This window comes from Phyllostomus discolor, chromosome 8, assembly GCF_004126475.2.
Source record: "Phyllostomus discolor isolate MPI-MPIP mPhyDis1 chromosome 8, mPhyDis1.pri.v3, whole genome shotgun sequence".
NCBI classification, from domain to species: Eukaryota; Metazoa; Chordata; class Mammalia; order Chiroptera; family Phyllostomidae; genus Phyllostomus; species Phyllostomus discolor.
In genome coordinates this window covers 79,535,018-79,547,458 of record NC_040910.2, presented here as the reverse complement: position 1 = coordinate 79,547,458, position 12,441 = coordinate 79,535,018, and the positions used below count along the sequence as shown (strand labels likewise).

General features: G+C 47.0%; 1 protein-coding gene across 1 annotated transcript; it reads left to right on the top strand.

Annotated features, from left to right (window-relative positions):
* The first annotated feature begins 4,210 nt into the window (after positions 1-4,210).
* TMEM97 (transmembrane protein 97) lies at positions 4,211-12,204 on the top strand. The gene is made up of 3 exons (XM_028519980.1): positions 4,211-4,450; positions 9,971-10,115; positions 11,008-12,204. Exons 1-3 carry the CDS (start codon positions 4,325-4,327, stop codon positions 11,265-11,267), a joined length of 531 nt encoding a protein of 176 aa, XP_028375781.1. The 5' UTR covers positions 4,211-4,324; the 3' UTR covers positions 11,268-12,204.
* The last annotated feature ends 237 nt before the right edge of the window (positions 12,205-12,441 follow it).

Sequence of the window (12,441 nt, the reverse complement as noted above, 5' to 3'; positions counted from 1 at the left end):
GTTCAAAGAAGGCAGCAATGCCACCAAATCGGGGCCATTGGGGAGGCAGCCTTCAGCTGAGCCTTAGAGTATTTTAAGGGATTGGGGCATGGGGAGATGAGAAGAGTGATGCATTTTAAAATCTTACATTTTTTATATATTTGAGAGAGAGAGATGCCAAGGCCCAGCCTCGGCGGGGTCTCAGGGTCCCCAAAGGATGCACGGCTAAGGCGAAGCGAATGAAGTGAGACATCCGGTGGGGTGGGTGCTGGAGGACAGCCAGGCCTTTTGGGCCCGACTGACTCACTGAGAAGAATCAATCTTTATTTTTATAGGGGGGGGGTTATACAACATTCAGTGCGTAGTGTGATTATTAAAACAGAAACAGTGACCATAGAAATAATTCCAAAAAACACAGAAGGTTTTACAAATCATTCATGTTAAAAAAAATAACCGAAAAGTACAGAAGGTCCTGCAAATCAACCATATTAAACAAAGGTTATTTTGACCAAGAGGGTCATTAATCAGATAGCCAATGAAGCTATACAGGCACAAATTTTCAGGTGTCAATTAGTAACTAGGTATCTATTAAAATTCTAGAAATTGATCTAAATTAAAAGGGTTGCAAGGGATGATTTATAGATATATACAAATCAACTGTTATCCATTAAGGTTAAATTTATCTCAGGTAACTAATTTTTTGCCTAGGTTCTTTTATTTATACATCTTGGGGGGCCATGTTTTGTGTTTGTTTCCATGTATTGAGATTATTATTCTCAACTAGAACTCCTTGCTTCTATACACTCCTGTCCAGGGTATGGGAAGGGGAGTGGCTCTAATAAATCTTAAGCTTTTGAGTGGTGACTCCTTAAGCAACGTTCCTAGGAACAGTTTCCTTCAGCATTCCGGCAGTTGGTCTGCCCATAGTTTAATTTTGTCCTTAACTTCCCAGGTGGGGGAAGCAGGCAACATTAGAGTTGCTAGGGGTCTCTGTTCTGTGGTCAGCAAGTCATTTCGAACAGAATCAGAGGCATCATGCAGATTTTTTGTTATAACACACAGGTGTCTAAGAATCCCACCACCTGTTGCTAGCAGGGACAGGCATACAGGAAGAGAGAGACAGGAGAACCGGCCACAGTCGCCTCTGCTGTGCCAATGCGTCTCATCCGACCTGACTGTGTCAAAGGTCAGCTGTTGGTCAGCTCCCAACAGAGAGAGAAACATCAATTTGTTGTTCCACTTGTTTATGCATTCATTGGTTGATTCTTGTATGTGCCCTGACCAGGGATCAAATACACAACCCCGGGTATCGAGATAACACTACCTGGCCAGGGCAAGGGTGGGTGCATTTTAAAGAGAAAGGTGTAACAAAAACAAAGAGGAAATGTAAAAGCTTTGTAGAGTTGCTGCCAAAGTGGAAAGCCAGAAAGCTGTGGGCCTGGGACTAGCTAGGGTTTGTTGTTGGGCTTGTGGTGTTTGTCTCATCACAATACAAATAATTTTCAAAAGGTGCTACTGTTGCCTCTTCTCCCTCATCCTTTCACTTAACACTTGGTTCGCGTGAGGAATCTGATTAGCCACGTCCTCCGCCCCAGGGCCGTTTGCCTTCTACCACTTACCTGACTTCATAAGAGCTTTGGTTTCCCCACTAGAGGAATTTGGATGGAGGGGCCTTCCAATGAAAGTGCTTGGCCTTGAAACTCTTTATCTGCAGATAACAAAGTTGGCTGGGTAAGATGTTTTTTGGGAACAGCCATGTTAACAGCTGTACACTTACCACGTTCTCTGGGCAAATCACACACCCCTCCCTGCAGCAAGCAGCACAGTTTAAGGCTGCTGCCGTGTCCTGAAAGCCATCGTGGAGGGAAGGGGGGTACATACTGTTGCCAGGTCCCTCCTGAGTACAGCTGTGTACCGAGCATGCCAGGCTGCCCCTGAGATGCCCTGCGGACACCAGAAGTTTGTGTTCTGACAATGAGCGGCCACCTATGACTTTCATTCTTGCTCAGTGCCCCAAAAGGAACTTCCACCTCCCTCTCCTGCTGTGCTCTCCTTCCACCCTGCTCTGATCATCCTCCCTGGTAAACCCCCTCTCCTCTCCACAGCCCCAGCTCCTGGGCTGTGGAGCTAACAAACCTCTCCACACCCTCAGCCTTCGCCTCCTGCAGTAACTGACACCTGGCTCCTTCTGCTCAAGGTCTCAGCTTCCCCACAGTGCTCTCCAGGGAAGGCTGTTCATTTTCTCACACTCTTCAAGCTCAGGGTCAGGAGGTGGGGTCAGCCGCCTCCCTACTCCCCATGACCACATCCCCTCCACTCTCTGAGGTTTGAGCCATACCTCAGCCCATGCCCACTTTCCTGCTGGCTACTCCCCTATACACCCAAAACTTTAGCACTGGGCTCACAGTCTCCTCTCCCCCTGACTGCCGCCACCATCCCAAGTGATCCTTGCAGTCAACCCACCCCACAGTCTGGGCTCTCTGTCCCTTGGCCTCATCTCTAAAAAATTCACTCCATTTGCTCACACCTTCCCGTGGACAGAAGCTCTTCCTGACCCCAGGAACTCAGGCACTGCACCCCCTTATCACTCTCCCAACCTGCATTCATCCAGTTACTCCCATCACACCAGCGCGGCCTCCTCAGCCTCGGAGCCACTCACTCTTCCACGTTCTACCAGCCCTTCGGGCCTCCTGTCTGCCGCCCATTCCCAATCCGGCTAGAACTGAATGCTGCATCTCTTCGATCGCTGTTCAACTCCTCAAAATCACAACTGCCTTTCTGAATGAAGCCCAACCTGGACGAGTCCAACAGCCTTCTTTTGAACAGGTCTCACAGTGGAGTAAAGCACACAGCTTAGGAGATTGGGACCTGCAGGTCAATGGCCACCTACCTCAGCTGGGTGCTCCACACTGCCAACAGTTTCTCTGTCCTGGGGAGCACAGAGCTCCTCTAATCTAACCCTTCCATTCTCTCCAGTTTCCGGGGGGGTGGGGCTGGAGCCACATTTCCTGCTCTCTTACTCCTGTACGGACAACCTCTCCCCTGTCCCGGAAACTTCCAACGGCCTCTAAACAAGTGAGTGCTCTAGTCTCCCTCACCCGAAAATAAGTAAGTCCTCTCCCTCCAGCACATCTCCCTGCAGCTACTGCCCCATCCCACCCCAGCCAGGTGCCTACTCTCCCTGCCTCCACATCCCTACTTCCTTACTCCTGGCCCTGCTGTCATCTAGCTCCTTTCTCCACAGCGCCACAGCTGCGCTCACAGGGCCACCAGGGGGTACCATTCATTGTTGTTGACACAGCCGACTCTACTTCTGTCTCCCTGTTTTTGTGACATTACACTCCTGTTGTCCAGTTGTATCTCATTTCCCTCCTCCCATGAATCCTGAGTTTGGGCCCCTCTAAGCTCTCTTCCAGGCTCTCTGAACCCAGAACTTCAACTCCCACCAAAAGCTAATGCTCACAAATCTTCATCTCCAGACATGTTATTTCAAGTGCCTAGGAGGCTTCGTTCAGATGATGCAGGGACTGCTCAGGGTCGACGTGGCCAGAATCAAATTACCTTCCCTTCAACTCGCTTCTCGGTTGTGTCCCTCTTATCTGAGAAAGGCAGCCCCTCCCATTCCATCCCAGAGCAGGCCTGGGTCCAGAATATAAAGATCACTATTTGCTGAATGAATAAATGAATCTTTCATCCTCCCTCATTCTCCACAGCCAATCACCAAGACCTGTCGATTTTACCTCCTATTATAACCCTCTGCTTGTTTTTAAGGTGAGGCTAGCTGCCTCCTCTGCATGCATCGGGAGGCTTCCAGGACCCCTAAACTCCGACAAAGACCTTGCTCGGTGTTCCCACGGTCCAAAACTGTCGCACACGGCGCGGATCACAACGCACTGCCCGGACGGCCGAGGTCTGGGACACTCCCCCTGCCCTGGGGGCTCCGTCTCCAGAAACGCCCAAGGCCCAGCACCCTGGAGGCGCTCTGTAAGCGCTAAATGGAGAGAGTGAAGAGTGAACGAAAGCGGTCACAGCGAGCAGCAGCCACTGAGCCCAGCGCCCCCCGCCCGGCCCACGGCGGTCTCCCATGGCACACCCCTCAGTCCTCACACCGCACGGGGCCACGAGAAGCCCCTCCCCTACTCGACTCACACGCTGTCTCTGGCGAGCCAATGGACTCGCGCTTCTCCTCAGCAGCCAATGGAAGCGGCCGGCGTAGCAACCAAGAGGGGCGGGGCGAGTGGCCGGGGCGCTGGGTGACAGAACCGCGGGCGTGCTCAGGCCTTCTTCCCACATCTGCGGCCCAGGCGAGTGCATCCTCGGCTCCAACCTGCCCAGCCAACGGATAATGGGGATTCTGGGCGCCCGGCGCAGCCTGGAGTGGCTGCTGGGCTTCTACTTCCTCTCCCAGCTCGCCAGCACCCTGCTGTTCGATCTGCAGACCTTGCTGCCGCGTGATTTCTACCCCATCCAGGTAAGGGCGCCGGTCAGTCCTGGCCGCGGGTCGCCGAGCCTGGGACCCGTCTGTGCGCTGCGTTGTGCCCAGCCTCCCACGACTTTTCTGCCCTCGTTCCAGCTCTGCCTCCCTTACCATCCTTCCTTCTTTAGGCCCTGCCAGTGCTCCGGCCTTTCCTTACCCTTCAATTCGACATCTTCCTCGGGGTTCTCTTTGTATATCTGACTCTTCCCCCAAGTTGCTGGCGGCAAACACTTTGTTCCTTATAAACCCAGTGGTTTCCCGGTATGTTTACCTCAGGTCAGTTGTCAGCAAACCCGCAACCTAGGTATGTGCCCTGATTGGGGATCAAACCATGCAACCTTTTGGTGTATGGGACGATGCTCCAACCTACTGAACCACCCAGCCAGGGCACATCTGCAAATTCTGTTTTGCCAAGTAAAGTAACATTTACAGGTTCTAGGGATTAGGGCGTGGATATTTTGGGGAGACATTATTCAATCTACCACACAGGCCCAGGTAGTAATACACACTCTTTCTAAACAGGTCATCAAAGCTCCGCATTAGCCATTAGTTGCCTTGAAGAAAGGAGAGCCATGTTTGGTTTTCAAAGTCTGTGTGGCCAACAGAACTCAGGCCGGCGGCCTGTTTACAATCTGTGATGTTAAGAGCCCTTTTAATATTAGACAAATATGTTACTCCAGATTATTCCAGACTTAACAGCTGTTGGTTTCTTTATCCTTTCTGAACGTCCCATTCCCACAAGTCCTTGCTCACCACTCACAAAAAACAATTAAAATGTGTCCAGCATAACGACCCAATTTATATATTTCTCAGCCTTATTTAATGTTGACTTATTGCAAAAGGTGAAGGGCCAGTGCAGGTAGGATCTGGCCAGAAACCCTGTGTGTGTATGTGTGTGTGTGTGTGTGTGTGTGTGTGTATCTTAGTGTCCGATGCCGTTTTGAAGGCATTTGAAACATGGACATCCTGGCTTGGAAGGCCTGTTGTTTCTAGTCGTTCTTGCTCTGGGGCGGCGAATGATACTTTAGTTGCTTCTTTTTGGGTAAAATAGTAATAATGATATTATAGCCTTCAGTTATTCTCAGATTCTCCTTGAAAATATGCCAAAAATTAACATCTGTTTTTTTTCTCCTTAAACAGAAGGAATTTTTCCCTTGAACTAAAATGCCCACATCTTTGGGCTAACATTTGCAAATTAAATCTTTCTTGGTTTGAATCAGAGCAACACTTAGAAAAACTATAATGAAACAGTAAGAATTAGTTTGGATTAGAACAGTGATTTTCAACCAGTGTGCCACAAAAGTTAAAAAAAGATATTTTTTTAGCTCTGGCTGGTGAGGCTCAGTGGATTGAGTGCCAGCCTGCAAACTGAAAGGTTGCTGGTTCAATTACCACTTGGGGCACATGCCTGGGTTGTGAGTCAGGTCCCCAGTTGGGGGCGTGTGAGAAGACACCGATGTATCTCTCGCACATCAATGTGTCTCTCTCCCTCCCCTTTGCTCTAAAGATAAATAAAATCTTTAAGAATTTTTAATTGATTTTTGAGAGAGAGAAACATTGATATGTTGTTCCACTTATTTATGTATTCAATTGGTTGATTCTCATATGTCCCCTGACTGGAGATCGAACCTGTAACCTTGATGTATTGGGATGACTCTCTAACCAATTGAACTACCTGGCCAGGGCCAAAAAATTTTAAAACGTGCAATACCAAACTAAGTCAGTCAGGGGCACGGACCTCTTTTCCTTTAGACTGTCAAATAAATAACAACAGCCCCGGCTGGTATTGCTCAGTGGATTCAGTGCAGGCCTGCGAACTGAAAGGTTGCCAGTTCGATTCCCAGTCAGGGCACATGCCTGGGTTGCAGGCCAGGTCCCCAGTTAGGGATGTGTGAGAGGCAACCGATTGATGTTTTTCTCCTTCCTTCTGCCTCCCTTCTCCTCTCCCTAAAAATAAATAAATAAAATCTTATTTAAAAACCAACTATTTTTTGTCAGTTGGCAGAAAATATATCTTTTTAGTGCACTGCCGAATTGTAGTGATTAGTTCATGTATGACATGAGATGAAAAAGGTAGAAAATAGCTGGATTAGAACTTGGAGGGGATGGGAAGCATTTTGTAGTATCTTTTGAGGCTGGGTAGCATTGCTTCTCTTAAAATAAGGCAAACAGGCAGCATCTGGGTCTGCAATCAGTCTGTGCTCTCATTCTGAGTTGGAGAAGTGCAAAATTGTTCAGCAGCTCCTGGTTTAGAATCCCGGGAACACAGGCCCAGCTGAATATTTTTAATGGATAACAATGCTAAATTGAGTTCAATGTGACTCAGGTATAAATGGAAACAGTTTTATTACCTTTTGGAGGGTCTTATTATCTAATAAGAAAAGTTCTTGCCCTGGCTGGTCTGGCTGTGTGGATTGAGCATGGGCCTGCGAAACAAAAGCTTTCTGGTTCAGTTCCCAGTCAGGGCACATGCCTGGGTTGTGGGCCATGTTCCCTGTTGGGGGCGTGCAAAAGGCAACCGATTGATGTTTCACTCTCACATTGATGTTTCTCTCCCTCTTTCTCCCTCCTTCTGCTCTTTCTAAAAGAAATACAATTTTCAAAAAAAATATTTCTTATTAATGACCAGTTGCATGCCAAGATGTTAATAGGATTAAACTTGAACCTCTCCAAATATATATTACAGTCAGTTTCATAATCTTTACATGCTAGTCATTGTTCCAGAGACTGTATGTATTAACTCGTTTTATCTTGCCAACAGTGCAGTAGGTACTGTGATTGGAGTGGAACCAAACTTGGTAAGATTGAGTGCTCTGCCTGGAGCCAGCATACCCATCCAGGCGCTCTGCCACCGGGGCCCACGCTCTTCTTCACTCTGCTAAGGGCCTGTTCCTTGCCTTCCACCAGCCTTCCTTCTGGCATCAGGTGGCTGTCAGGAGACAGTGAGCAGCTGGTTGTGTTCGAACTGATTACAAGAACAGGCTGATTATTTTAAATTTTGCTAATCTCATCATATAGCATTTAGAAATTACAGCATTGTATAAATCTACCTGTATTTGTGAAATAGGAGGACCAGAGAGACTGTATATAAATTGAATAGAAAATGAAGTTGACATGAACCAGAAAGCCTTTTAAATCCTGCAGTAAATCTTTTAAAGTAAATCTAGAAAGAAAAAAATCTTTAAAAAACACTTAATCCAAGTTGCTTGTTTTACAGGTGAGGAAATAGAGCCCAGAAGAGGTGCAGTGACCTAACCTTTATGCATATTTTCTACCACATTACTGCCCTGAAAAGTGCTCAGAAGGAAGCTAAGGGTATTGCTGTAAATTTAAATTTCGAGTCAAGTACAGATTAAGAACTCACTTGGTCAATACATTGGTTATCCAGCCAGAGCCTTTTTGAAGTTCATATGCTAACAGAATGTTTGTCTCTGGGTATTTGCTTAAAGCTCACTCACAGCAGTGAGGCCTCTATTTAACAATATTGAGCCTTTATCTTTTGATTAAAAATTAACAGGAAAAGTATCTTTGTATTTTCCATTGTAAGCTAAATTTTTACTTTGGAAGTTGCCTTTATCATAATATAAAGACATATTTGGCTTTGAAGGCAGGTATGTTGAGATAGTGACATTTCCAGAAGGTTCAATGCAACAGACCTTCGTGTGGGGATTCCTGGGCTTTGTCTGGGCTCCTTAAAAAGCCTCAAACCAGCCCTGGCTGGCGTAGCTCAGTGGATTGAGCTTGGGCTGGGAACCAAAGTGTTGCAGGTTCAATTCCCCATCAGGGCCCATGCCTGGGTTGCAGGCCATGGCCCCCAGCAACCGCACATTGATGTTTCTCTCTCTCTCTCTTTCTCCCTCCCTTCCCTCTAAAAAATAAATAAATTCTTTAAAAAAAAAAAAAAGCCTCAAATCCTCTTACTTCCTCTCTCCACCTATAGCCAGGTCAGCATGGATCTGTATCTTTTGATTTGACAGTATAATTATGAGGGTGGGGCCCAAGCTAGAACTAAGACTGCTATCTCAAGCTTTGACATAGCCTAGAAGTTATATAGTTTGTGGTTTGGGGCAGAGCTTGTTCTACAAATATCCTACAGGTCTCCTAAAAGGGGGAAAAAAAAAAACCTTGAGAACTAGGGAGTTAAGAATGACAAAGAACTTGAGGTTTTGGGATTATTTAAATTGTCTAAAATTGGCCCTGGCTGGTGTGGCTCAGTGGATTGGGTGCCAGGCTGCGAACTAAAGGGTTGCTGATTCAATTTCCAGTCAGGACACATGCCTGGGTTGCGGGCTGGGTCCCCGGGGGGGGGTTGGAGGGGGGCGCATGAGAGACAATCACACATTGCTGTTTCTCTCCCTCTTTAAAAAATAAAAATTAAAAGATAAATATTGTCTAAAATTGCTTCTTCACAGAGGTTCGATTTATTGTACCTCCTTTCCGTCACCACCACCCACCCACAGTCAAATTCAGTTCATTTCTGTAGTTGAGGCAGTCCTGCCCACAGAGCTCAGTGTGCGGGTCAGTTGCTCTTGTGAAAGGGCAAATGTCAGGGTAGTTTTGTCACACTTCTTTATAAAGAATGGTATTGTTAGCAGACGTGTCACATTTGTGTGTTCATTCAGCAAACCAAGAGCCTACTTTTTTTTTAAGATTTTATTTATTTCCAGAGAGAGGAGAAGGGAGGGAAGGAGAGAGGGTGAGAAATATCAGTGTGTGGTTGCCTCTTATGCGCCTGGTACTGGGGACCTGACCTGCAACCCAGGCATGTGCCCTGAATGGGAATCAAACCGGCGACCTTTTGGTTCACGAGTTGGCACTTAATCCACTGAGCCACACCAGCCAGGACCAAAGAGCCTACTCTTTTTTTTTTTTTTTTTTGAGATTTTTAAAAAAATTTTAATCATTGTTCAAGTACAGTTTTCTCCCCCCTACTCCCATTCCAGCCCACCCACCCAACCCTCCCCCCTTCCCCCCATTACCAAAGAGCCTACTCTTAAGTGCCAGATACTGCTTTTGACAATGGGCAACACATCTGGATAAGGGTTATCATGGAGTCACAAATGCTGGGTAGCACAAAGGAACTGGAAGAGCTGAGGAAAGCTTGGAGAAGCTGCCATTTGAGTTAGATCTAGTCAGTTTTTATTTGTTTACTTATTTATTTTTAGAGAGAGGGGAAGGGAAGGAGAAAGCGCACAAGGGAAACATCAATGTGTGATTGCTTCTTGTACACCCCCAAATGGGGACCTAGCCTGCAACCCAGGCACGTGCCCTGACTGGGAATTGAACTGGCGACCCTGTGGTTCACAGGTCAGCACTCAGTCCACTGAGCCACATCAGCCATGGCTTGAGTTTTTATTAAATGACCATCTTGGCTACATCTCAAAAGCCAGCTGGATATGCCATCTGCTACCAAGGTGTTGGGTAATGAGACTCTTCTAGTGGGTTGGAGAGAGTGGGTAATGAGCCTATCCCTGCCAAGTGGTTGTGTCCATTGTGATCTTTATCTTTTCCCAGTTGAGAAACCTGCTGAAGTGGTGCACCCAAGAGTTCAAAGACCCTCTGCTACAGTACCCCCCAATATGGTTTAAATCCTTCCTGTTTTGCGAGCTTCTGTTTCAGCTGCCTTTCCTCCCCATTGCAACATACGCCTTCTTCAAAGGTTGGTAAATGGTGGGGAAATCCCATTTTTGCTCTGAAATCGGGTCCTAGAAATCTTATGGGAAAGTTATCTCCCAGGGAGAGGAGAGTGGTCCCGTAGTTTGTGTGAGGGTGACAGAGGATCTGGTTGGTGGGAATGGCCAGGATAGCTCCTATAAAGGGACTTGAGTGTGGCTCCACTAATGCCTGTGGTCAGCGGGGCTGCATGACTGTCTCAGCCCACTGGGCAGCTCTCGTCCATGAAACCTGAGAGTACTGAAAGACTGAACGTGTTGCTTTTTATTTCTTTTTCTTAATCACTGAATTTATTTTTTATCATTGGTTTTTATTTTTCTGCCTTAGGTAGTATAATAAGCGGTAGCGTCAAACTAATTCCTAAAAGGCTTAACTGCTTATTTAAAAATTATTCTTACAGTGTCCCCATATGACTGATGCTTTTATAAAGAAGGTGGTCATACCGACGTACATGGTAACTAAGCTTGTACAGCTTATTTCCCACTGGAGGCTCCCAAACCCGTCTCTTGGCAGCACCTACTGATCTTCTCACCTACATATGCTGTGATTACTTAACAGATGCTGCTGGTGGCACCCCGACCCACACATTTAGACCAAACAGGTTTAACTTTTACTGGCCTAGAGTTTTTCTGAATTAAAGTCCAATCCCCACCCTTCGTTCTCTGACAGTCAGTGTGCTAGGGCCCCCACTGTCACGTGAGTTTGCGCAGTTAGGCAGCATTACACCACATCCGGTTTTCCATTTGTTTCCACCTGGAAGAGGAGGTGGAATGATTCAGTTGAAGGGAGCAGGCAGAGACAGCACGGGGAATGTCATGGGCACCCTGCAGTCAAGAGCAGACCTAATGCTTCTTCCTCTCTTCCCCCAACCACTTCAGGAGGCTGCAAGTGGATCCGCACCCCTGCGATCATCTACTCAGTCCACACGATGACAACCCTAATTCCCATTCTCTCCACAGTTCTATGGGAGGATTTCTCTAAGATCAGTGCTTTCAAAGGGCAAGGACCTAAGACTTTCCACGAACGACTAGCCCTCATGTGTGTCTATGCCCCCTACTTTCTGATCCCTCTTATGCTTCTGCTTTTCATGTTGTGGAGCCCCTACTACAGGTATGAGGAGAAAAGAAAGAAAAAATGAGAGCGAGAACTACTGGCCCAGCAGAGAGATGCCCACAGGACAGTTTCCTATTGGACCCAGTACAAGGAAAACTGCTCAGAACCCACGTCTTCAGTAGCATTTGAAACACACCGGCAGCAGGAGCCACATCAAACCATCATCTTCCATGGGCACTGGCACAGACTGATCACCTGAGGGTGGGCAGGGGGTGTGGGCTTGGTAATAGGGAAGTGGGGCCAAGTACTTCACTATGTGCCCGGGTTCTGCTGCAGAATTACTAAAAGCAGCACCAGACTGGAAACTGGATAAACTTCTAAGAAACACGTCCTGCTCGGCATCTTCGTGCATCACTTGGTCCGCAATATACATGTGACCAATCCCTTGACTCGTGATTCCGTTCCATCACTGTTCATTCAGTGAACAGTGGGATGTTTCAGGGCATTTTTAAGTTTGAGATCATGCCTCTTTAATATTCATTAAAAACTATCTCTTTCATGCCCCCACCCTGCGGGGGAGGGGGCAGCAGGGGAGAGAAAGTAATCTGATTTTGCGAGACGTTAAAACTTCAGTTTTCCTTAAGGTTCAGCCCTGGCATGACTTTCAGTCAATAATGGACAAAATTAGATGTTTTGCTCCTGTCTTAAACAGCATCCGAGGAGGAGAGATTTTTTAAAAGTCTTGTTTATCCTCTTGCCAAACCTTAGTCCTGTATTTTTAGCTGCCACATGACAGAAGTTTCCTTACTCTGAGGGCTGGTTGTCTCAAACCGGACCGAAGTGATTCCTACTGAGTAACCTCCCATACGATTCGCTCGATCTTGCCCTCCTGTTCCATCTCATCAGAATGGGCCACCAGGCCTCAGTGTCCAGTATGTAGCGCAGAGGGGGGTCTTCACCATCGGTGCTTGCTGTTCCGTTAGCTTTCTCTAAATTCGTACTCAAGGCTAACTCCAAAAAATGAAAATGAAAAATCCTATCTGCTGTGGCTCAGTGGATTGAGCACTGGACTGCAAGCAAAGGGGCCCCGGTTCGTTTCCTAGTCAGGGTGCATGCCTGGGTTATGGGTCGGGTCCCCAGTGGGGGGTTGTGTAGAAGCAACCACACATTGATGTTTCTCTCCCTTTCTTCCTCCCTTCTGCCCTCTCTGAAAATAAATAAAATCTTTAAAAAAAATAATAAAATAAAATTTAAAAAAA